The 26,708-nt window shown below is 39.1% G+C and overlaps 1 protein-coding gene across 2 annotated transcripts; it reads left to right on the top strand.

The window, feature by feature from the left end:
• Window positions 1–23,133, top strand: pik3c3 (phosphatidylinositol 3-kinase, catalytic subunit type 3). Of its 2 annotated transcripts, XM_049568553.1 has the most exons (26): window positions 1–388; window positions 3,259–3,447; window positions 5,515–5,658; window positions 5,765–5,894; window positions 6,077–6,103; window positions 8,010–8,096; window positions 9,538–9,633; window positions 9,757–9,828; window positions 9,947–10,051; window positions 10,236–10,328; window positions 10,423–10,608; window positions 10,840–10,970; window positions 13,131–13,212; window positions 13,437–13,504; window positions 13,598–13,703; window positions 13,959–14,075; window positions 14,745–14,876; window positions 15,002–15,130; window positions 15,661–15,730; window positions 15,908–15,972; window positions 16,049–16,133; window positions 16,212–16,286; window positions 16,377–16,545; window positions 17,888–17,978; window positions 18,118–18,243; window positions 22,843–23,133. In XM_049568553.1, the coding sequence occupies exons 1-26, from the start codon at window positions 324–326 to the stop codon at window positions 22,855–22,857; spliced, it is 2,655 nt and encodes an 884-aa protein (XP_049424510.1). In that variant the 5' UTR covers window positions 1–323; the 3' UTR covers window positions 22,858–23,133. The 2 variants fall into 2 exon arrangements, with proteins under 2 accessions (XP_049424510.1, XP_049424511.1); XM_049568554.1 differs by lacking the exon at window positions 6,077–6,103.
• Window positions 23,134–26,708: the final 3,575 nt, after the last annotated feature.

The following is a 26,708-nucleotide window of genomic DNA, read 5'->3' as shown; positions in this document are numbered from 1 at the left end:
TAGCCTGGCTGTATATTTCGGCTGATGCTGTGTTGTTGTGTAGCTATCAAAAACACCAAATCATGCCCGGTGAGACAGCCGTTAAACTAACGTCTTTACCGTCAATACAGGCACTTTAAATAACCTTTGTTAACGTGTGTACAGGCTGGTAAGGTAGCTAACCGTGTGAGCGGGAGTTTGAACAGGGTTCCGGGGAGTGTTTTTGTGCTGAGCCGAGGCCTTGTCGCAAACCCAACCGCTCGCAAAGTCTCGTCCAACCGTCCGGGATTTCATGTTGAAGTCGTCAGGTTTTTGGGTCAAATCTAGTGTTTTCCCGTCGGAAGATGGACACTGATAAATTCAACTATGTTTACAGCTGTGACTTGGACATCAACGTTCAACTTAAGATGTAAGTTTGGTACTTAACGCGCCGCTTTGAGTCGAGCGGTGTAACTAATCTATCTTGTGACTTGACAGGATGCTGCTATGTTTGCTATGTGTGTGTGCGCGCGTGCCTGTGTGTTTAACGACATGTGTCTCACCGACAGACATTTTACTGACTTTAAAGCTTTAAACTGTCACAACACACTGTTTATATATCTCATTTTAACGAGTCAGTGTAGTAAATGTCACATTTTTCTGTACAAATCCCAGAGTGAATGTGTTGAGAGGGAGCTCGCGCTCAAACAGTCTGCACATTAAATTAGTAACCAGCTGTTTTCATAACTGTAAAACATTATAAAGCCTATATGAAATTATGTGCTGGTTCTCTGTTTATTACAGCACGTGGCTGCCAATTGGTAGATTAGTTTTAAAAAGTACGATGAAAATTGGCATCTTATAGATAAACTAATCAATAAATGAGAGAATAATCTACAAATTAATTGACAGTGATCTTTAGTTGTATTTCTAGTCTGACCTACAGCTGGAAGAAAATTAAGCAACTCCTCACATTTGTGAAGGTGTGTGTAATAATGTTTGGTGTTTTTATTTCAGATCTAGTCATGAAACTGGTTATCAGAGCTGGAACACAAAAAAATCACACTATAAATAAAATAACTGATCTTAACCGATTGATAAGCATTTTATAAAAATGTGCCTCCCCTGTTGGGACAATTAAGGCAGCACAACATGAGCAGAAAATGCAATAACAGTGAAGGATAATAATAATAAACTTTATTTATATAGCAGCTTTCATACAAGAAATCCAGCACAAAGTGTTTTACAATAAGGTCAGTATAAGCATTGAGTGCTTCACATAAAAGTAGAACGAACATAAAACAGAACTGATTCATAAAATCAAACAGTTGTAAATCTATAAATCATAAGATTTTAAAAGAGTTGCAGCAGCTTGAAGCGTAAAAAGTAAGAGAACATCAGACCTGTATCAGGAAGTCAGAGTTAGTTAAAAGCTAAAATGAACAGGTTTGTTTTTAGCTTTCTTTAAAAATTATTTAGCGAGCTAGCTTCCCTGATATCATCTGTAGGTTGTGTGATCCATAGCTTAGGGGTGTAATTGACTAAAGCTGCATCCCCGATCTTCTTCCAGCTGTTGCTGGATATCGTGATGATAACATTAAGAGGAAATATACTAGGAAACTACACCGATCAACCAAAACATTAAAACCACTGACTGGTAAAGTGAACAACATTGATCATCTCATCACAGTGCAGTGTTCTATTGGGAAACCTTGGGTTCTGACATTGATGTGGTTGCTACCTGACAAGCTCCACCCATCTAAACACCAGTGCAGACCAGACACCCCCATTACGGCAACAGCACTCCCCAGTCGCTGTGGCCCCCCCAGCAGGACAATGCCCCATGCCACGCCACAAAAACGGTTCAAGAATGGTCCAAGGAACGAGACAAAGAGCTCAAGGCATCAACATGTTCTCCAAACTCCCCAGATCCTGATCTGATCAAACATTTGTGGGATGTACTGGTACACCACTCCACAATCCATGGGACTCAAAAGATCTGAAGCTAACGCTCTGGTGCCAGACACCAACTGACACCCTCCAGAGGTCCTGTGTCCATGCCTTGACAGGTCAGAGCTAAGACCAGTCCAAGGAGCACCCACCATGGATCGGGGATACCTCTGGAGTACCAGCACGTGCCTCAAATGTTCAGTCAGGTTGGGATCTGGGGGTATTTAAAGGCCAGGTGAGCTCTTTGTCCCGTTCCTCAGGTCACTCCTGAGCAGCTTTTGTGTTGTTGCACAATGAGTTGTCCTCCTGGGGGGCCACTGCCATCAACAAGTGCTATTGCCATGAGGGGGTTTATTTTGTCTGCAGGGGTGTTCAGGTGGGTGGAGCGCATCAAGTAGCATCCACATGAATGCCAGGACCAAAGGTTTCCCAGCAGAACATTACACTGTAGCAAAATGATCAATGTTTTTCACTTCACCTGTTTGTGGTTTTAATGTTTTGGCTGGTCAGTGTATACTAGACACTAAACTGACATTGAAGAGCAACACTGACATAGTGTACAAGAAGAGCCAGCAGCGTCTCTTTTGTCTCAGGAAACTCTCGAAGTTCCAGGTTGGCAGGACCCTGATAGTGGACAATGTTTTATCGATCTTCTATTGAGTCTGTTCTCACCTTCTCTTTTATCTGCTGGTATCCATCTCTCAAAGTAAAACACAAAAATGTACTCAGCAGCAAAATAACGGTCACTGCGTAGGAAACTCTGCAGGGACTTTACAATGAACAATTATGTAAGAAAGCAGAATACATCCTGTCTGCTTGTTCCCATCCTTTACATTAACAATTTCAGTTTCTGACATCTGTCCTCACCGTGGCTCAAGGAGTATTCTCTCTGTCAGGACACAGTCTGAAAGCACAGTCGTCTCTTTATTAAAATCCTGTTCACAGCTCATGAGTCTAATTATTGCAGTAGAAAAGCCTAATTAATGAAGCAGCTGTGAACTATATCCAGATTTCCTCTCTTCTCAGTTTTAATGAAATACACATTAACCATCTTTACTCATGCAGTTAGTCTAATTATACTGTTTACACTTCATGCTAGTGTTTCCTTTATTTCCACATTAAGAGCAAACAGAAACAACAAATAGGTCAGAACTTGAACTTTTCTTGAATTAAAATAGTTGAGGAAATGAAATCAACTTAAAGCTCACAAAACACAAACCTCCCAAGTAAAAGTTTACAGATGTTGACCTGTTTGTGAGAAGACAAGCTGGAGCACTCGTGATAACATCAGCTAACAACATGTTTGTCCCCCTCGTCACCGCCCTGCTCTGTCTCCTCTCTCCTCCTCAGAGGCAGTTTAGAGGGGAAACGAGAGCAGAAGAGCTACAAAGCTCTGCTCGAAGACCCGATGCTGCGGTTCTCTGGCCTCTACCAGGAGAACTGCTCGGACCTCTACGTCACCTGTCAGGTGTTTGCTGAAGGAAAACCCCTCGCCCTGCCTGTTCGCACATCGTACAAAGCGTTCAGCACACGTTGGAAGTAAGTGCCGATATGTCCCTTTCTCCTGGTCATCTTCTCTTTATTCATATGTCTTAACTTTTATCTTTCGATCTAAATCTAGATTCAGAAAGTTCTGCTCGAGCTTTGCAGTGTCAATCCAATGTTTTCAGTCACTACACTCTGTGTGACATCAAATAAAGCAGACATTACCACCAAAAATACGTAAAATTGTCTCTCTGTAATGTTTATAAGAATAGTTTTACCACCAAAAACCATCTCCCTTTCAGCATGCCCTATTTTATGCCTCCGTGCCAGCGACAGTCGTGGCCAGAGGCATTATTTTTTTAGATTGTCTCTCCATCTGTCCAAGAAGTCCATTCAAAAAGACCTTGAGGGATTTTTTGGTAACACTTTACTTGAAGGTATCCACATAAGAGTGACATGACACTGTTATAACTATGACATGACACGGTCATGAACCTGTCATGAACATTATGTACATGTCATTAACGTTTATGACTGCTGTCATTAAGTGTCATTCAGTTTTTGTAATGACAAGTTGACATTGTTTGGGTTGTCTTGATTATGACAACTTGACATGAACAAGAAATGCACCTGTTTTTGTGTTTATGTCAAGTTGACATAATGATTATTATTGTTATGACAAAGACGTCCTCTGGTAATGTCATCCTGGTTAATGTCAAGTTGTCATTACAAGTTCATGACAGTGTCATGTCAGCCTTATGTAGATACCTTCAAGTAAAGTGTTACCAATTTATTTTTATTTTATTTTATTTTTTTCAAATCTGGCACAAATGTCCACTTGGACTCAAGGATGAACTGATTGGATATTGGTGGTCAAAGGTCAAGGTCACTGTGACCTCACCAAACATTTTTTTGGCCATAACTCAAGAATTCATAGGCAGATTTTGACAGCATTTCCCACAGATGTTTAACAGGATAAAATGAAGACATGATTTTGTAATTGTGTTTTTTATATAACAGTGTCTTTTAGCAGAGAAATTATTCTCTGTTTCCTGCCCTGGAATTACAGATCAGAATTAGCTTATAGCTAACTCTGGTGCAGCTAAGTAGCTGTGCACTGTCCCTGTTAAAGAAATAAAATAAAATAAAACTAATAAAAAAAGACGATGTTCTGCAAAAACCTTTTTCTGGCCATTATTCATTGTCATATCTCAGGAACAGAAGGGGAGACATTTGGTCAGATACTGAATTGGTGACACTAATTTTGGGTGTCCACCTTTAAACTGTGCTGATTTTGTAGATCTTCTGTGCTGCTGGGTTGAAGTTGTGTGTGAAGCATCCATGTTTTAGGAGATGTAGCGACACTGCAGCAACATCCATTTTTGAAGCATTGTCAGCTCTCATGGCTACAGCTTTGTGTTCCATCCTGTTTCTCTGGTAGTCCTCCACAAAGCTCACTGGTTTGCTGATATTGTGATTCAGGTTGTTGTCTTTGCACCATGTGACGAAGCTCTCCATCCATCCCTCGTGCTCCTCTGTAAAAAATAGTCTAGTAAGCGAAGACAGCATAAATCTCACTGGAAATTATTCACTGGAATTATGGTAAATGGACCTGCACTTGTATGGTGCCTCTAGTCTTCTGACCACTCAAAGAGCTTTTTACACTACGAGTCACATTCACACATTCACACACTGGTGGCTGAGGCTACTGTACAAGGTGCCACCTGCTCCTCAGGTTTATCACACTCACACACCAGCTGGATCGATACTCTGACATGCCGACTAGAGGAGCCAGGAATCAAACCACTGATCTGACAATTAATGGACAACCTGTTATTAGTACATTTCAATATAGAGAAAACTCCTGTTTTGCAAAAAATACACTGAACACCTTTCATTAAATTTCATCAATGGATGTAACCTGCAACTTTACTTGTTGGCCGAGGCGTACGAGCAAGTGACAGTAATTCTAGGTTATTTTACCTTCCTAGAGCTGAAAAGAAACAAAACCTCCTGCAATAATAACAAATCATTTTCACCGTGGTTACATTGCATTTCCTCAGACCTTTATCTTCTTCTTCTTCTACTCTGTCCTAACCTCTCTCCTGCTGTCCTGTGCAGCTGGAATGAGTGGCTGCGGCTGCCAGTCAAGTACCCAGACCTTCCCCAAAGTGCCCAGGTTGCTCTCACAGTGTGGGACATCTATGGGCCCGGCAGAGCCGTCCCCGTCGGGGGAACCACTGTCACCCTGTTTGGCAAATACGGGTGAGTCTAACCTTGCACTGTTAAATATGGTTTAATACTGATGCAGCAAAATAAATGTTAAAAAGGTCTGTGTTCTGCTATACTGATATCTAAGTTCTTCTTCTAGTATGTTCCGGCAGGGGATGCATGACCTGAAGGTTTGGCCAGGCGTGGAGGGCGATGGAGGAGAGCCCACCACCACACCAGGACGCACCAGCAGCAGCCTGACAGAGGACCAGATGGGCAGGCTCGCCAAGGTACAGTCCAAAAACAGGGTTAAGGATTGGGGAGAAAAGGGAGTGAAGTGGAGGATAGGATTTTGTGTGTGTGACTAAATGGCTGACAGAGGGGATAAGGGAAAGAAAGAAACATTGTGTGCGTTGGACAAAGAGAGGAACTCAGCAATATGAAGCCGTGTCTAAACCATCATCTGTTCCAGGGCCCTGACCTGGAGGTACTCAGTGATGTGAGTACAAGTGGAGGAGTTAGTGTTGGCAATGCAGAATGTGAGCGTGTGTGTGTGTGTGTGTGTGTGTGTGTGTGTGTGTGTGTGTGTGTGTGTGTGTGTGTGTGAAGAACACCCGAGTCCAAATGTATTTGCAAATAAATTTGCACTGCTTAAAACAACAATCCAGACTGTGTCAGGGACGTTCACATCATCGATTAAACATCCAAATCCTTTCATCATCTGTTAAATCCCTGAACACTTTGCATTGTTCTCTGCTGTAATGTTGTTGTATAAACCAGCTCAGTGCATTTACAAATACATTTAGACCCAGGTTTTGATGTGAACACTTGTCTGTCGAGGTGTACGGCTCCTTGAAAGCATCACACACATTTGGTTTTCTGCTGTTGCCATACGTTGTACTTTGTTTAAGTGTGTGTGCATGTTTTTCTTGGTTATGTAGACACAAGGAAGTGTTTGTCAACTTGTTGCAGCTTTTTTTGGACTATTGAGGAGAGTTCATTTTAACGTTATCAGATTGGATTGTTTTTTTAATCGTTTAAAGGATAACTAATTCAATTTTCAACCTGGACCCTGTTTTCCCATGTTTTCATGTCAAATGCTGGGTTTGTCTTTTTTTTTTTTAATTTAAACTCTTTAAAGTATTTTTAAATGTTTAGACAAAACCTAAACACCACAGAGAACATTGTGTCAAGGCACACCAGTTCAGTATTCATGAGTCCATGTGTTAAATGTTCTTTTATTGTCCAGACATTCACGGTGAAGCTGCGTCCATGTCTTCTGAAAGAAAGACAGTCCATTTCTCCCATTTTCTGAGAAATGTTGCTCCTCTAGGCCTGACCCACCACTTGGGAACCACTGCTTTAGATGACGTTCAGTTGAGGTGCATTGCAGCAAAAAGCAGACACACACAAGACTGTGATGATGTAACTATGTTATCAAGTGCTTGAGCAACACTTAAATGGCAATTCAGCGATAATGTAGTTGGTCACACTGTTGCGTTGTTGCTCGTAGTGTGCAGGAGGAGCAACAACTTGTGAGACTGGTCCAGTATTGAGAGAGAAAGCTGCAGCCAGCAGCCGCTAAACAGGCTGCAGTGTAACTACTCTGGGCATCAGTTTAAGTCCTCTGAAAGTGTTTGTTTGTCACAGTGTCTGACAACATGATGGAAAGGATCCCTACAGAGATAGACCTCTTTGTGAAAGAGTAAGATCCTTTTTATTAAAGCAGAAACAGTCTCTGTAGGGATCCTTTCCATAATGTTGTCAGGCACTTAAAATAATCTGAGCCTGTCGGTGTTAAAAATGAACGTAAATTGATAGTTCAAACATGTACCATTGCTTACATTGCAGCCTGTTTAACCGCTGTCAGCTGCAGCGCTCTGGCTGAATACTGGACCTCTTTCAAAAATTGTTGCCATCAGTCTCTTAGACACAGGGTCCAGGTTGAAAAATACAGAAGTTCCCCTTTAATTTCTAAAGTAGACTCATTGATTCTGACCTTTTTTTTATTATTAATCCTGACTGCAGTTGACTTAATCATATCCAAAGTTTTTTTCTCAGCTGCTACCAGTTCATATGTTGTTTTAAAGAGTGACTAATAATTCTAACCAGCTGAGCTGTGGGCTTCCTGTTCATGGCCAAACGTTTGCTTACATTCCCGACACCCACACTGACTGATGAGTGGACTGGCTGCTGAGTGTGTGACTGGAGATGCTGGACTGGCTGCTGGCACTGGATTTGTGCATGATCGGTCGAGCTGTTTGCACATCAGCCACCATGCTGTGACCAGTTGTGCTGCAACAGAACCTCAACCTCTGTGGTTTTTTTTTTTTTTTTTGTATTCTTGGTAAAACTTTTTCTTGTTTCCCTACCCTCTTTCTTTCTCACTCTCTCTCTCCGTGCAGCTGACAAAGGCCCATCGACAGGGCCACATGGTGAAGGTTGACTGGCTGGACCGTCTGACCTTCAGAGAGATTGAGATGATCAATGAGGTGAGTTGGTTTAACTAGACGATGTTTCAGAACTGTTCTTTGCTCCTGTAGTGGAAAAGGCCACCTTGTTCCACACTTCAGTATCTCATCAAATTTAAAATGGATTGCGATGAAGGTTTGTTCAGACATTCATGGTCCCCAGAGGATGATCGACTTTGCTAATCCCTCGACTTTTCCTCTGACGTCACCATAAGGTCGACAGTTGTGGTTTTGATTGAAACGTCTTGAACAGTTGCCATAAAACTTTCACCCTAGTGCCATTGTCTGATCAAAAAATAATTAAAAACTTATACACTGAAAACTAATGACATGCTCATCAGCCTCAGCTGTGCTTTGTATTTAGTGCTAATTAGCAGATGTTAGCATGCTAACTCATTGAACTAAGATTGTAACCATGTTAGCGTGCTGACGTTAGCATTTAGCTTGAAGCACTGCTGTAAATGAGTACAGCCTCACAGAACTGCTACAGTGGCTTTAGACTCTTATGCTACATCCTCACTAATAGCCATCGTTTTAAAATGCATAACTTCACCTAGCGTTCACACTATTGCAGCATTTCTGAACTCTTAAAACTAAGACCTTTGAAAACGCACTGACCCTGTTTTGTTTTGAAAACTACAGGGTTGTTTTAGTCTGTACGGGCGGAAACAGACTTTTGAAAATGATGATGCCTCTAAAGATTCATTCAGGAGTTGGTGGAGACCAAAAACAGAGCTAAAAGAGACTTGATATTTGACTTACATTCATCAGGTGACCAGAAACACAACTTCATGAATGCTAATGTTACTCCATGTCTTCTAGATGTTTCTAAATAAGCAACTGTTTGCTATATGAACTAGAAGGAGCTCTATACAACATTCAGAACATTAATATAGTAGCAAACAGTTATTTGCTATGTAAATATATCGTGGCGTAGTTGTGTCCTGAGCAGAGAACACTCCCTCTGTGTGTCTTGTAATCTGAAATTCTCTATTTATTGTTGTGGTAGACAGTGTGGTTGCACCTGCACAAGCCCGTGTCCCACTGGCTAGTTAACGCAACCACGCTATACTGCACTCGTAGGGTGGTTAGCGCTGATAATTGTCGTCGCAACCTACGCCATTGTAGCGGAAGTGTACTGCTCACCCTCCGGTTTCTCCCTTGCTAACACCATTAGCTCTTTCAGAATGTTCACGTTGTTAGCAAAGTAAGCTGCTAGTTGCCGGCTCAGCCATCTCCATGTTGAGAGCTGTTTGCTCTCAGTGTCGTTTACAACTCCTTAAAAGGGTGATGATATGTCGGTGTTGAATTCCCAGCTCGTCACCACTGACCCCGAGTGGCCAAAGAAATGTGTTCATGCAGCTTCAACTGTTTGCATGTCTCATCTGCAATTTTATTCTAATAGTCTTTTACTTTTGTTGTGTTTTGAATTTAAATAATTTATTTGCGTGTGTTTCTGCAGAGTGAGAAACGCAGCTCTAACTTCATGTACCTCATGGTGGAGTTCCCCCGTGTCAAAACAAATGACAAGGAGTACAGTATTGTCTACTATGAAAAGGTATTTTTTATATTTCCATCATAAGCACATCACTGGGTGCATTGTAACATGTATCGTAATATTTATAAGTAACACTGGAAACGGTGCCATCTGATCAGTGTGTTTTACTTTGTCCTCATTCAGGATGGAGACGACGCATCACCTGTTCTTACCAGCTGCGACATCGTCAAAGTCCCTGACCCACAGATGGGGATGGTGAGAGGACACACACACGTTGTTACGCTCACACAGTGGGAAAAAATGCATATATGGTGGCTTTGATATTGTTGGTAATGTGCAGATCAGTATTTTGTGATTCATGGTCTCTTTACAGGAGAACCTGGTTGAGAGCAAGCATCACAAACTGGCTCGTAGCCTCCGCAGCGGGCCCTCAGATCACGACCTGAAGCCCAACGCTGCCACACGTGACCAGCTTAATGTAAGCCTTTATTTTCAAATGATAATCGTAGCTGTCACAAATTCAATGAACAACTTAAAATACCTGCTTATGTCACACTCTTGATATGTTTGGTTTGCCTCGGTGTGTCTCTACCATGTCTGCTTCTTTAAAACACTGACATTGATTTGATACCTGTGTGCTTCTCGTCTGTGTGCACCAACAGATCATCGTGAGCTACCCTCCGACCAAGCTGCTGAGCTCTGAAGAGCAGGACCTGGTGTGGAAGTTCAGATACTACCTCACCACTCAGGAGAAGGTTTGTCATATTCTTCTCTGCTGTACCCAAGTCTACCCAATCCTCTTCTCTCCCACATGTTCAATGCTTCCTCCTCCTCCTCATATCGCCGCAGGCCCTGACAAAGTTCCTCAAGTGTGTGAACTGGGATCTGCCCCAGGAGGCCAAGCAGGCTCTGGAGCTGCTGGGGAAGTGGAGACCGATGGATGTGGAGGACTCCCTGGAGCTGCTGTCGTCCCAGTTCACCAACCCCACGGTTAGACGCTACGCTGTGGCGCGCCTGCAGCAGGCGGATGATGAGGTAGGTGTAGGAGGACTGAGGGGGGTCACGAGGAGTGTACACCTGTGTGGGTGGACGTTGGTGATTCTGTCTGTGTGTATAGAACTGTATTGAAACGTTGCTTTATTCCAAAGTTTACATTGCAAAGTTAACTTATAGCTAAACTATGAATGAAGAGCTATAAATCCAAAATATGAATTTCTTTGGAAAGAAGCTGTGTGGCATAATCGTTCCCACCTCCTGCCTCTCCAGGACCTGCTGATGTATCTTCTCCAGCTGGTCCAGGCGCTCAAGTACGAGAACTTCAGTGATATTCAGGGAGGCCTGGAGCCAGGCAGCAAGAGAGACAGCCAGGGACTTTCAGATGACTCCACACTGGACAGGTCAGTGCTTGGATGAGAAGTTATAACAGCTACTCTGGCTGTGGATCATAAGTCAACACTACCAGCAGCTTTGACGGAAGCAGCGTACGTGTGTAGGTTCTGTTGTCGATGGTTAATAATAGAAGCCAAGTGATGTTTTTAGCCTTGTTTTGTTTTATACGGCCTGGATCTAAATTTATCTCAGGAATTCTCACTGGTTGGGGGAATATTTGTCGCTTTGCTGAATCTGATTGTTGTTCTTTCAGAGGCCGTAATGACCTACTAGGGTTTTATGATTTTACTGGCGTGACTCTGAAGTGCTGCGGCCAGAATCTGGGCAGAGCATTGACAGTCTAAAACAGTCCACACTAAACACACCATCTTATTTAAATTGTCATCTCTGACTTAAAGGGGACCTGTTGCACTCATTTTTAGGTTCACACTTGTATTGTAGGTTTCTACTTGAAGATGTTCACGTGCTTTAACAGTTCGTACTGTCTGTGCTGGAACACCTGAATTCATCTCATGTCTGAAGTGCTCTGTTTTAGCACCTGTCTCTTTCAACCCTCCCTTCCGAAAAAGGCCAGTCTGCTCTATTAGTCATTGTTTAGAGGACTTCCGCATCGCTGTGTCTTGGCACGGTCATTGTAGCCAGGGAATGACTATAACGGCGCTTTGTACTGCAAAAAATCACCAGTAAAAGCATTTAAATCTAAATGTTTACAACCAGACATGTTCCAGCAGGAATATGATCCAAAATCTTGGAGAAATTAACAGCATCGGCAACCAAGATTACGTGTTTCCTTGCCGTTAACATGTGGCTACATGTAGCAGTGTGCCTGGAGCAGATGACCATATTAAGAAATCCGTTCAGAACTGGTGTCAGCTGGTCTCTATGGAGAAAAATCAACAGACAGAAACAGAGTATTCAGACAGTCTGAACCTGAGGTTTTTGATCACAGGCATTACTTTACATACATTTACTTAATTAGTTGAAATTTCGGCCACATTTAATACTAACATCCAACATTGTAACTGGGGGTGGTGGTGTGTCTTCCTGAAGCTTGTGTCCTCTCCCAGAGTCCTGGGAGTTTGAGGGTTCTGCGCAGTATCTTAGCTGTTCCTAGGACTGCACTCTTCTGGACAGAGGCCTCAGATGTTGTTCCTGGAATCCTCAGCGTGGGGGTCACAGCCCAGAGTGCTCTGATTACCACTGGCACCGCTGTTGCCTTTACCCCACACATTTTTTCTAGCTCCTCTTCCAGCCCTTGGGCATTTTTTCTAACCTCTCGTGTTTCTTCCTCCTGAGATTGCTGTCGCTCTGGATTGCTACATCTCACCACTGCTTTCTTCTGTTGTTTGTCGATCAACATGATGTCCGGTCTGTCAGTCTGGGTCTGGAAGTCCCACAGGATCTTAGCTCGGTCATTCTCAACCACCTTAGGAGGTGTCTTCCATTCTGACCTTGGGACTTCTAGCCCATACTCAGTGCAAGTGTTCCTGTACACTATGTATGGCTGCAACTAGTAGTCGACTAATCGGTTTGAGTCATTTTTCATCAAAAAGCACTATAAAAGTACCCCAAAATACTCTTATTGCAGCTTCTTACGTTCAGATATTGGCAGCTTTACACACTCTCCCATGACAGTGAGCTAAAACACTTTGGCGTGAGTACGAAACAAGACATTAGATGACATCATTTTGGGGTTTGAGAGAGACAGACTGACATTTTTCAACATTTTAACACATTTTTCAATAAAATGATCAGTCGACTAATCGAAGAAATAATTGACAGATTAGTCGACAATGAAAATAATTGTTAGTTGCAGCCCTAACACTATGCCAGCCACGTGGTTATGGCGTCCCATGTACGTGTTGTTCCTGCCTGCATCTTCCCCCCTGCTGTTATGTGCTGGACTAAGGCCTAAGATATGAATGTATATACAGGTCCCCTTTACGTTGTCACGATACCAGAATTTTTAAAGTTTGATACATGCCTCTTTTTAATACCACGGTAAATAGTAAGGAAACGTCCACAGTGCTGGTACATTAATAAGTCACTGAACACACACCAAAACAATTTGAACAAAATATGTAGTATCGAAAAAATGTTGAAACATTTGACAGCTGTACTCTTGACTGTTTTTTTTTTTTGTTTGTTTGTTTTTACTCTTGTTGTAGTTCACAGATCCTGTCTGGCACATCTGGACCTTCCTCTGCCACGCAGAAAGGAAAGGAAGGAGCGGACAGCGAGAACCTTGAGGTAAGAAAGGCAAAATGATGCTGAGAAGAAAACTAAAGCAGAAAAGAATCAGTCCCATAGTAGAATATAGTTTTAATTTGTATTAATCCCAACATGGCACATCAATAAACACAAGTCGATAAAGCAACAGGGAGCCCACAGAAGATACAGGGGCTACAAAGCAGAAAAATTGTATTACTTTCAGCCTGGCATTGACATGTCACTGTGTCCGTATCTCTCTGCAGCAAGACTTGTGCACATTTCTCATCTCCCGTGCTTGTAAGAACTCCACACTCGCCAACTATTTGTATTGGTGAGTACAGCTCAAAGCAGCTTAGTTTATTATTATCACTGAAAATGTCTTTGTGATTTATATTCATCTGTGAATCCTGTGTGTCTTCTTCAGGTATGTGATTGTGGAGTGTGAGGATCAGGACACTCAGCAGAGAGATCCTAAAACCCACGAGATGTACCTGAACGTCATGAGGAGGTTCAGTCAGGCTTTACTCAAGGTCAGACCCTGGGAACAAACATTGTACTGTACATACATTTGGATAAATGTTACAGATGTTCTTTGGTTCAGATATAACAGATCATGTCATTCCTGCTTGACTATAATCAATAAGCTGTTAAGCCTAACCTTTTAGTTTGACTGTTCCTTTAATCTTTTTCCACTTCTATACATGTCTGCCACTACAACATACACTATATATATATATGTGTTTTGTCCCCTTCCTGTTAATGCCCACACTTCCTCCTCCCTGCAGGGTGATAAGAGTGTGAGGGTGATGCGGTCGCTGTTGGCTTCCCAGCAGACGTTTGTAGACAGACTGGTGCAGCTGATGAAAGCTGTGCAGAGGGAGAGCGGAAATCGCAAGAAGAAGGTAACAACAGAATACCTGCACACACTTGTTAAACCCATACAGTATTTACTTATTTAAATTATGAATGCTTGTTTTTTGTGTAAGTATTTCTAAACCGTGTTTTCATTATACCTCATTTTGTACATTAACAAAATAATATGTTGATTACTTTGACATACACAAAGTATTTTGTTTTTTGCCTTGTTCTGAAAAAGACAATATTCCTCATAAACTCTTTACGTTTTTAACTTTGATTTTTACACACAAATTGACTGCAGTGTTCGTGACAAGGAATACAGTTTGTGTCGTGTGTCACAAACTGTTTTAAAAACCTCAATTGAGACATATTTCAAATGTGCTTTATAAATGTCCAAAGAATGGTTCCAAAACTCGAATAATACCTGCGTATCGCATGTGTGATACTCAGAAAATGCTTAATTGGGGAAAGGCCCACTTGTTAATATCCAAAAAGAAAATGCTGTTTGTATAACCCATATCAAGTTCAGAATACTAGTATTAATACTAAGTGTAGTCATTTGCATGACCCTCACATGGACACACACATTTTCTTGTCCACATATGCACAGTTTTCATTGATTCTGTCGGTTGCTTTTAACCGTAGCAGCACATGAACACACTGATCTCTGTTGAGTTGTGTGAACAGCAGCGTCCCTCCCTGTGTGTCCGCAGACGGAGCGGCTGCAGGCTCTGCTGGCTGACAACGAGAAGGTGAACCTCTCAGAGATCGAGCCAATTCCTCTTCCTCTGGAGCCTCAGATCAGGATCAGAGGCATCGTCCCCGAGACGGCCACGCTCTTCAAGGTACAGAGAGAGTGACTGTTCTCCATAAAGAACACTTTATTATCTTCTTATCTTTGTCTTGACTAAAACCAATATCAGTGCTACACAATGTTCATGAGTCTTTTCCCCGTATGTGTGTGTGTCAGAGTGCTCTGATGCCAGCCAAACTGATCTTCAAGGCAGAGGATGGAGCCATGTACCCAGTTATTTTCAAACATGGAGACGACCTCAGACAGGATCAGCTCATCCTCCAGATCATCTCGCTCATGGACAAAGTAAGAATACTCATATGTCAGAAGGTTTATGGATGGAAATTGATGTATTTTTTTGTGATTTTAGTTTGATTTACTCCAGCGATTCCCAACTGGTCCAGATTTCTCCTCAGTCATGAGTTCAAGGTCCACACGGTTTAATATATTCAGCGTCATAATTGTTGAGCCACTTTGTCAAGCTAGTTGCTCGCTCTGTAAAGTAGCTGTCTGTTAGTCCCTCACACTACAGCAGGAAACAGCACCTTAAAGCAACAGCTCTGTGCTGGAAATTCACTGCACTTAGAAATAAAGTGTGTTTTTTACAAACAAGTGAGTTTTGGACCTCAACCCACCAGTTGGAAACCACTGATTTAGGCTACCGGGCACTTATTTGATTTATTTTCAACTGTAAAAAATTTCCTCTGCATTTGTATTATTTCTTAAAGAATTCTTAATGATGGGAAGTACTGCTGTTGCATCCCATAGCTTTTTTTATAATGTCTTTTTTTTTTTTTTTTTATTAAAGCTTTTGTGTTTTGTTTTTGGGTTTATAGCTGTTACGGAAAGAGAATTTGGACCTTAAGTTGACACCCTACAAAGTATTGGCCACCAGCACCAAACACGGTAAGAAGGCATGGCTACTCATCTCTCTGTTTGGTAGAAAATTAAAACTGTTTTCGTGAAGAATATCTGTAAAGCAGCAGCAGCATATTTAGTTACTGGGAAAAAAGTAAAAAAAAAAAAATGTAAAATGTATTTGGCTCCGTTGTCCAGCCTGAAATGATTGTGTTCTTGTTCCAGGTTTTATGCAGTTTGTTCAGTCTGTCCCTGTTGCTGAAGTCCTGGCCACTGAAGGCAACATCCAGGTGAGCAGAGGTGAAGAAACAATCATCACCTACATGTACTTCCAGCTGACAATCACCTCATAATTTGTTTTTACAGAGCTTCTTCAGGAAGCATGCACCGAGTGAAAAAGGACCCTACGGCATCAGCTCAGAGGTCATGGACACGTACGTCAAGAGCTGCGGTGAGTCTGTTTGTGTCTACCAGAGCAGTGTTTGCTGTAGCTGCAGGACACAGTCTAATCTAATGTCTGCCCTTCCAGCTGGTTACTGTGTCATCACGTACATCCTCGGAGTAGGAGACAGACACTTGGACAATCTGCTACTGACAAAGACCGGTGAGGCAGACATGTTCTTTCACATACTGGTTTATTTACACATTTAGTTTACGGAGCAGTTTCAGAGAGTTCCCTCGTCTCTTCATCCAGGGAAGCTCTTCCACATCGACTTTGGCTACATCCTGGGTCGAGACCCCAAACCTCTGCCTCCGCCCATGAAGCTGAGCAAAGAGATGGTGGAGGGGATGGGAGGCATGCAGAGCGAGCAGTACCAGGAGTTCAGGAAGCAGTGCTACACTGCCTTCCTGCACCTCAGGAGGTAAAGACACTGGACACACAAATACACAAGCAAACAGAAGCAACTACATTTTTATTTTAGAGAAGTCATGTTTTGGCCGATCGGCTACAGTCGAATAGTCAAAAAAATTATGTCCCATGTCTTCTCCCTGAACGCTTAACGTTGACCTCGATTAAAAAACGTCATGAGGTTAGGGAAAGTCATGAAGGAGAATTCATAAGGTCTTAGGTAAAGACAACCCAGGCTACGTAATTTTGTGACAGCAGATGAACTTTGTTGTTCTGGCATGCCTCCACGATGAATGGAGAATCCAAAAACAGAGAATTCTTGATGAATTTAAGTGATAGGGGTCCACATTTACCAACAGCAAAATTATATCAAAACATCCGTTTCCAAACTGTCACGCAACTGACTTTTGTGTTTGAAAGGTTTAGTTTGGATTCATGAAGGTCCCACAACAACACAAACAAACTAACTGATCAAGGCAGCAGTAGACCAGCAGCTCCAATGTTCAGCAAGGTAAAATTGCAGTTTTTGTCAATGGAGTCTGGCTTTGAAGAGAGCATTGATGAGTTCAGTTCTCCGTTGGTAGAGAGTGGTCAGTTTGGGAGGTACCAAGCATACAACTGGATAATTAAGACTAGGATTATACTGCATGAGGTGAGTGAGTTTGTAAACGGATGTTTTGATATAGTTTTTCTGTTGTTAAACATGGACCCCTTTGACTTCAATTCATCAAGAATTTTCTCCATCTTTGGATTCTTTGTTTACCATGGAGGCATGCCAGAAAAACTTAAGTGTGCTTCACGAATTCAACGTAACGCAGGTTAGTAACTGACATTCAAATGAACATTTGGGGTTGAAGAGGTCCTTCACATCTTGCTGGAGATAGGTAACATTCATAGCAAACGATTTAATATTTGTAACAGTATCATTACATGTCAATGCTGTTCAGCTCTTAAGTTATTTAAAATCAGTCTTTGGTGATTTAAGCAGGGGGTTTGATGTCTGAGTTTTTATAGTAGTATATACCTGGACAAAGTAAGTCCACCAAATTTGTTCTGTGATGAATTCTGTGTTTGGTGCTTGTTTTTATACTGACATGAGCTTAAACCAAAGACTAAGATCAATCTAAAACTGGAAGACAGTAATGGGAAGATTAGTCAGTTTGTATCTGATACACTAAAACTTATCAAATTATCAGTATGACCCATCAGCACAAATCTCCAACTCCCAATAAAAGAAGCACCTGCTACAGAACTGATAGTTTCACCTTTGTAAGGAAGTTTCAAATATTATTAATGCATTTCCACACATATTTAACCACTGAGGTAAAATATGCTTCTTCCCTTAATTTCCTCAGATACTCCAACCTGATCCTGAATCTGTTCTCTCTCATGGTGGACGCCAATATTCCCGACATCGCCCTGGAGCCTGACAAGACGGTTAAGAAGGTACGTTTGTCAGTGGAATTTACATGCCTCACCAGATTGATGACGGGTTTTATTTATCAAGGCACTTAAGCTGAAGTGAGGTCATTACACTGGTTTGTATTGTTAATGTTTAAAATGGACCACATCATTTTGCCTCCAGGTGCAGGACAAGTTCAGATTGGACCTTTCGGACGAGGAGGCAGTCCATTACATGCAGAGTCTGATTGATGAGAGTGTGGGTGCTCTCTTCGCTGCTGTGGTCGAGCAGATACACAAGTTTGCTCAGGTATGTGCACTAAAACACAACACACAACATACTTTGTTGTTTCTGGACTTGCACAGATTTGTAGAGCGTCCAGGGAGCTACACCTTAAGGACTATTTTATCGTTGCTGAATAATGTAGTTTGTTTCTTATGAAATGATTACACTTACATCACTGCTAACCATTAAATATACCATGAGTCACTCATAAAATGATCAATGAGATTGATGATTAACTTTCAATAGCTTACATTTAAGGGAATATATATCTCTTCGCGAAACGATCGATTGTATATCAGTTACTCACCGTATGTGACTTTGAATCCCTAAAGAAAATTGTTTTACTTGCACACCTTGATACCTCGTACCAGTCATTTAGAACTGAAGAAGCTTCTTGGATGAGAGGCAAAACGTCTTCAAGAAGCGCAAGCAAGTCCAGTTGCCTACGCTATTAGCACTTACGATTACCATGACCTGGATGACCGAGAATCTTCACCGACAACTCATAGTACAGAATGTTGTAAAGAAGGTTATCAAAAAGTCATAGAGTATGTTGTAAATTTCTGGTATAGGATATTGTAGAAATGTCATTAAAAGTCAGCACATTATGCCATAAAAAACGTCAAAATTAAATCATAATACATTGTTCAAAAAATCATGGCATGGTGTGCTGCAAAAAGAAGACCTTAAAAAAGTCAGTATAGTGTGGTAAAAAATTAATATTGTTGGACAAAATTGGACAAAAATGGCATAGTATAGTCTGTCTGTCAAAATTGGACAAAAACATCGCAGTATACATAGTATGTTGTTCAAATTTGCATGAAACACTATAGTATAGTATGTCATTCAAGCGTAACATGATGACGACAGCGCTGCGCCGTAGGGGTCGAAAAGTAAACAGCCAAGATGGCGGCTGCCGAATGTCCGCGTCCATTCAATTTAGCTTTGGAAGGAACAGTAAGCCAACTACACTTATCTTTTTCCTTGAGAGAGGAACAGAAGACTGCCCTAGAAGCCTTCATTTCCAGGAAGGACGTTTTTGCTGTTCTGCCAGTGGGATACGGCAAAAGCATAATATATCAGTTAGCCCCACTGCTGGGCAAAAAAATGGGGTTTAGTGCAATGAATACATCACCTTGTTTTTTGCTCTGATTGGCCATCGTGCTATCCAATTGCATGCGGGGGCATTTGAAAGGCCTCAGTTAGTGCTGCTGCTTGGGTAGGAAGGGTGTATCGGTGAGGGCCAGACTCAAAATCTTCATAGATTTGAGTCTGGATTTCCAGGCTATCATAGTGTAGTATTGTTGTTCAAAATAGCATAAACACGTCAAACGGTAGTATGCCGTTCAAAATTGGACAAAAAAGTCATAGTATAGTATGTCATTCAAAATTGCATGAAAAAGTCATAGTATAGTATGCCGTTCAAAATTGGACAAAAACGTCATAGTATAGTATGTCGTTCAAAATTGCATCAAAAAGTCATAGTATAGCATGTCATTCAAAATTGCATCAAAAAGTCATAGTATAGTATGTCGTTCAAAATTGCGTGAAAAAGTCATAGTATAGTATGTCGTTCAAAATTGGACAAAAACGTCATAGTATAGCATGTCTTCCGAAATTGCATGAAAAAGTCATAGTATAGTATGTCGTTCAAAATTGCATCAAAACGTCATAGTATAGCATGTCATTCAAAATTGCATGAAAAAGTCATAGTATATAGCATGTCGTTCAAAATTGCATGAAAAAGTCATAGTATAGTATGTCGTTCAAAATTGTATTAAAAAGTCATAGTATAGCATGTCATTCAAAATTGCATGAAAAAGTCATAGTATAGCATGTCGTTCAAAATTGCATCAAAAAGTCATAGTATAGCATGTCATTCAAAATTGCATGAAAAAGTCATAGTATAGTATGTCGTTCAAAATTGCATGAAAAAGTCATAGTATAGTATGTCGTTCAAAATTGGACAAAAACGTCATAAACAGCCTGTTCGAACAGCATGTCGTTCGAAATTGCATGAAAAAGTCATAGTATAGTATGTTGTTCAAAATTGCATGAAAAAGTCATAGTATAGTATGTCGTTCAAAATTGCATCAAAACGTCATAGTATAGCATGTCATTCAAAATTGCATCAAAAAGTCATAGTATAGCATGTCATTCAAAATTGCATCAAAAAGTCATAGTATAGTATGTCGTTCAAAATTGCGTGAAAAAGTCATAGTATAGTATGTCGTTCAAAATTGGACAAAAACGTCATAGTATAGCATGTCTTCCGAAATTGCATGAAAAAGTCATAGTATAGTATGTCGTTCAAAATTGCATCAAAACGTCATAGTATAGCATGTCATTCAAAATTGCATGAAAAAGTCATAGTATATAGCATGTCGTTCAAAATTGCATGAAAAAGTCATAGTATAGTATGTCGTTCAAAATTGTATTAAAAAGTCATAGTATAGTATGTCATTCAAAATTGCATGAAAAAGTCATAGTATAGTATGTCGTTCAAAATTGCATGAAAAAGTCATAGTATAGTATGTCGTTCAAAATTGTATTAAAAAGTCATAGTATAGTATGTCATTCAAAATTGCATGAAAAAGTCATAGTATAGTATGCCGTTCAAAATTGGACAAAAACGTCATAGTATAGCATGTCTTCCGAAATTGCATGAAAAAGTCATAGTATAGTATGTCGTTCAAAATTGCATCAAAACGTCATAGTATAGCATGTCGTTCAAAATTGCATCAAAACGTCATAGTATAGCATGTCATTCAAAATTGCATGAAAAAGTCATAGTATAGTATGTCGTTCAAAATTGCATGAAAAAGTCATAGTATAGTATGTCGTTCAAAATTGGACAAAAACGTCATAAACAGCCTGTTCGAACAGCATGTCGTTCGAAATTGCATGAAAAAGTCATAGTATAGTATGTTGTTCAAAATTGCATGAAAAAGTCATAGTATAGTATGTCGTTCAAAATTGCATCAAAACGTCATAGTATAGTATGTCGTTCAAAATTGCGTGAAAAAGTCATAGTATAGTATGTCGTTCAAAATTGGACAAAAACGTCATAGTATAGCATGTCTTCCGAAATTGCATGAAAAAGTCATAGTATAGTATGTCGTTCAAAATTGCATCAAAACGTCATAGTATAGCATGTCATTCAAAATTGCATGAAAAAGTCATAGTATATAGCATGTCGTTCAAAATTGCATGAAAAAGTCATAGTATAGTATGTCGTTCAAAATTGTATTAAAAAGTCATAGTATAGCATGTCATTCAAAATTGCATGAAAAAGTCATAGTATAGCATGTCGTTCAAAATTGCATCAAAAAGTCATAGTATAGCATGTCATTCAAAATTGCATGAAAAAGTCATAGTATAGTATGTCGTTCAAAATTGCATGAAAAAGTCATAGTATAGTATGTCGTTCAAAATTGTATTAAAAAGTCATAGTATAGCATGTCGTTCAAAATTGCATCAAAAAGTCATAGTATAGCATGTCGTTCAAAATTGCATGAAAAAGTCATAGTATAGTATGTCGTTCAAAATTGCATCAAAACGTCATAGTATAGTATGTCGTTCAAAATTGCGTGAAAAAGTCATAGTATAGTATGTCGTTCAAAATTGGACAAAAACGTCATAGTATAGCATGTCTTCCGAAATTGCATGAAAAAGTCATAGTATAGTATGTCGTTCAAAATTGCATCAAAACGTCATAGTATAGCATGTCATTCAAAATTGCATGAAAAAGTCATAGTATATAGCATGTCGTTCAAAATTGCATGAAAAAGTCATAGTATAGTATGTCGTTCAAAATTGTATTAAAAAGTCATAGTATAGCATGTCGTTCAAAATTGCATCAAAAAGTCATAGTATAGCATGTCGTTCAAAATTGCATCAAAAAGTCATAGTATAGCATGTCATTCAAAATTGCATGAAAAAGTCATAGTATAGTATGTCGTTCAAAATTGTATTAAAAAGTCATAGTATAGTATGTCGTTCAAAATTGGACAAAAACGTCATAGTATAGCATGTCGTTCAAAATTGCATCAAAAAGTCATAGTATAGCATGTCATTCAAAATTGCATGAAAAAGTCATAGTATAGTATGTCGTTCAAAATTGTATTAAAAAGTCATAGTATAGTATGTCGTTCACAATTGGACAAAAACGTCATAGTATAGCATGTCGTTCGAAATTGCATGAAAAAGTCATAGCATAGTATGTCGTTCGAAATTGCATGAAAAAGTCATAGTATAGTATGTCGTTCAAAATTGGACAAAAACGTCATAGTATAGCATGTCGTTCGAAATTGCATGAAAAAGTCATAGTATAGTATGTTGCTCAAAATTGTATTAAAAAGTCATAGTATAGCATGTCGTTCACAATTGCATAAAAACATCATTCAAAATAGCGTAAAAACATAGTATGTTGTAAAAATGTTCATTTAAACTTATAGTATATACAGTATGTTAGATAATGACCTAAAACTATGTTTGAGTGTGGATGAGGGGCCAATTTTTTTTGTGTTGTTGAAAATTTTGTTTTTTTTAATAATATCCAAATACGTGTGGACAAGGCCCTAATTTCTCTAATTTGTTTCATGTATTCTCATCTCTCTTCAGTACTGGCGCAGATGAGCAGAACAGACTGTTGAAACAAGGCTGAACTGGATTGAGCTTTTGCAGCAGGACCACACGATGGTACGGCTCTGACCCAACTGACACCATGTGCGTGTGAGAGGATAAAAGGAAGAAACCCAATGACACTGTTAAAAAGGCCAAGAATGCACTGCCAACCTTTACTGCAAGATGGTTGAACATGGACATGGATGTCTTTGTTTGCTCATGTATATATAATGTATATTAATTATTGAATGAATGAATGAAATGTATGGCCAAATAAAAGACTGTTGATACAACTAATTGTAGTCACTGGTTGTTGTGTTTTTTCATTCATTTTAACTTGTGTATATTTTTCATCATTGTAGCCTGGAGAGGTGCTGCTATGCAGCGTTTATGGTGCACAACCTGTTACTTAATTGAGCATTGCTGACCATCTGTGGATGGTCATACCATCGACACTGGGGGTAGAAAGAAGTCAACGCCCTAGAGGGTTGGTGAGTCACCGTGCAAGTGACTAAGCATACATACATAAGAACACAGAGAGACATGAAAGACAAGTCAGTCCATGGAATTTCAGCCCAAGCTATACACTTCTAAAGGTACTTTCTTCAGATGTGTGGGCTTTTTTTTTCTGCAAGTGACTGTTGTGTTGTATGCTGCCACTGATGAACATAAACCAGCATAAACTTTATTAATTTATACTACTCAATATAGAAAGAGCCACAGCATCTAATGTATAAGAGATTTTAAAATTAACACACAACATGTCTTTTAACTGAGGCAGCATTCATGCAGCTTTAACTGGCTTATTGTGCCTTAAGCACTTATTAAAAAGTACAGTGAGCTTACAGATTAATAGGATCCTGAACAGTGGTGAAATGTTACTAAGTACATATACTCAAGTACTGTACTTTGTATAGCACAGACATATCCAAAGTCCAGCCCAGGGATCACAATTGGCCCTGAGTTGATTTTAAGCGGCCTGCAGTTCGTCTTTTAGAAAACACAAAATGTGGGCCACCATGTCATATTGGTGAATCAAGCAAGGTCACTGAGCATTTTTTCTGTTCACCTCACAGTCATAGTATAGCATGTGAAAAAAGGTCATAGGATAGCGTGTGTAAAAAGTCATATTATAGCATGTCATAAAGAGTCATAGTATAGCATGTAAAAAAAAAGAAGGCATAATATAGTATGTAAAAAGAAGTTATAGTATGGCATTTTAAAAGAAGTCATAGTATAGCATGTAAAAAAAAGTCATAATATAGCATATAAAAAGAAGTCAGTATGGCATGTATAAAAAATTATAGCATCTGAAAAAAAATTAAAGCATATCAAAAGTCATAGTATAGCATGTCAAATAACTCGTAGTATTGCATGTCATCAGTATAGCATGTGAAAAAGGTCATAGAATAGCATGTGTAAAAAGGCGTAGTATAGCATGTGAAAAAGGTCATAGAATAGCATGTTAAAAAAAGGTCATAATATAGCATGTGAAAAAAGGCGTAGTATAGCATGTGAAAAAGGTCATAGAATAGCATGTTAAAAAAAGGTCATAGTATAGCATGTGAAAAAAGGCGTAGTATACCATGTTAAAAAAAGGTCATAGAATAGCATGTTAAAAAAAGGTCATAGCATAGCATGTGAAAAAAGGCGTAGTATAGCATGTGAAAAAGGTCATAGGATAGCGTGTGTAAAAAGTCATATTATAGCATGTCATAAAGAGTCATAGTATAGCATATAAAAAAAAGTCATAATATAGCATGTAAAAAGAAGTCATAGTATGGCATGTATAAAAAATTATAGCATCTGAAAAAAAATTAAAGCATATCAGAAGTCATAGTATAGCATGTCAAATAACTCGTAGTATTGCATGTCATCAGTATAGCATGTAAAAAAAGAAGTCATTGTAAAGCATGGAAAAAGTCATAGTATGGCATGTAAAAAAAAAAAGTCAGTATAGCATGTGAAAAAGGTCATAGAATAGCATGTTAAAAAAAGGTCATAGTATAGCATGTGAAAAAAAGGTCATAGTATAGCATGTGAAAAAAGGCATAGTATAGCATGTGAAAAAGGTCATAGTATAGCATGTTAAAAAAAGGTCATAGAATAGCATGTTAAAAAAAGGCATAGTATAGCATGTGAAAAAGGTCATAGTATAGCATGTGAAAAAGATCATAGTATAGCATGTTAAAAAAAGGTCATAGTATAGCATGTGTAAAAGGTCATAGTATAGCATGTGAAAAAGATCATAGAATAGCATGTTAAAAAAAGGTCATAGTATAGCATGTGTAAAAGGTCATAGTATAGCATGTGAAAAAGGTCATAGAATAGCATGTTAAAAAAAGGTCATAGTATAGCATGTGTAAAAGGTCATAGAATAGCATGTTAAAAAAAGGTCATAGTATAGCATGTTAAAAAAAAAGGTCATAGTATAGCATGTGAAAAAAGGCATAGTATAGCATGTGAAAAAGGTCATAGAATAGCATGTTAAAAAAAGGCATAGTATAGCATGTGAAAAAGGTCATAGAATAGCATGTTAAAAAAAGGTCATAGTATAGCATGTGTAAAAGGTCATAGTATAGCATGTGAAAAAGATCATAGAATAGCATGTTAAAAAAAGGTCATAGTATAGCATGTGTAAAAGGTCATAGTATAGCATGTGAAAACGGTCATAGAATAGCATGTTAAAAAAAGGTCATAGTATAGCATGTGAAAAAGGTCATAGTATAGCATGTGAAAAAAGGCGTAGTATAGCATGTGAAAAAGGTCAGAATAGCATGTTAAAAAAAGGTCATAGTATAGCATGTGAAAAAGGTCATAGTATAGCATGTTAAAAAAGGTCATAGTATAGCATGTGAAAAAGGTCATAGAATAGCATGTTAAAAAAAGGTCATAGTATAGCATGTGAAAAAGGTCATAGAATAGCATGTTAAAAAAGGTCATAGTATAGCATGTGAAAAAGGTCATAGTATAGCATGTGAAAAAAGGCGTAGTATAGCATGTGAAAAAGGTCAGAATAGCATGTTAAAAAAAGGTCATAGTATAGCATGTGTAAAAGGTCATAATATAGCATGTGAAAAAAGGCGTAGTATAGCATGTGAAAAAGGTCATAGAATAGCATGTTAAAAAAAGGTCATAGTATAGCATGTGAAAAAAGGCGTAGTATAGCATGTGTAAAAAGGCGTAGTACAGCATGTGTAAAAAGGCGTAGTATAGCATGTGAAAAAAGGCGTAGTATAGCATGTGTAAAAAGGCGTAGTACAGCATGTGTAAAAAGGCGTAGTATAGCATGTGTAAAAAGGCGTAGTACAGCATGTGTAAAAAGGCGTAGTATAGCATGTGTAAAAAGGCGTAGTATAGCATGTGTAAAAAGTCGTAGTATAGCATGTAAAAAAGGTCATAGAATAGCATGTCAAAAAAAGTCAGTATAGCATGTAAAAAGGATAGTATAGTATAGTATGTCGAAAAAATGTTGAAATAGTATAGTTTTTTGATAAAAGCATGTTGAAAACAACTGTTGAAGAGGTCGTAGCCTAGTATGTCAAAGAAGTCATTGTACAGCATGTTGAAAAAATTATTAAAGAAGTGATAGTATAGCAGTTTCTAAAATTAAAGTTAAAATTGTTTGCCACAAACTGTTTAAAACTTACTAGTATAGCATGTTGAAAAAAAACTTTAAAAAGTTACAGTATAGCTAGTTTAAAAACAATGGTAAATTATCTAAAGTCTACATTTTTCATATGACATTTGCTGACAACAGAAATGAATTTGCATATGACTCAAAATGTTCAGTAACACTGTTGATAGCCATATACCAACTTGTCAGAAACACAGTTCATAGCCTTACTTTATTTTTAAACAAT

This window comes from Epinephelus fuscoguttatus, linkage group LG23 (assembly GCF_011397635.1).
Source record: "Epinephelus fuscoguttatus linkage group LG23, E.fuscoguttatus.final_Chr_v1".
NCBI classification, from domain to species: domain Eukaryota; kingdom Metazoa; phylum Chordata; class Actinopteri; order Perciformes; family Serranidae; genus Epinephelus; species Epinephelus fuscoguttatus.
This window is presented reverse-complemented; position numbering and strand designations above follow the sequence as displayed.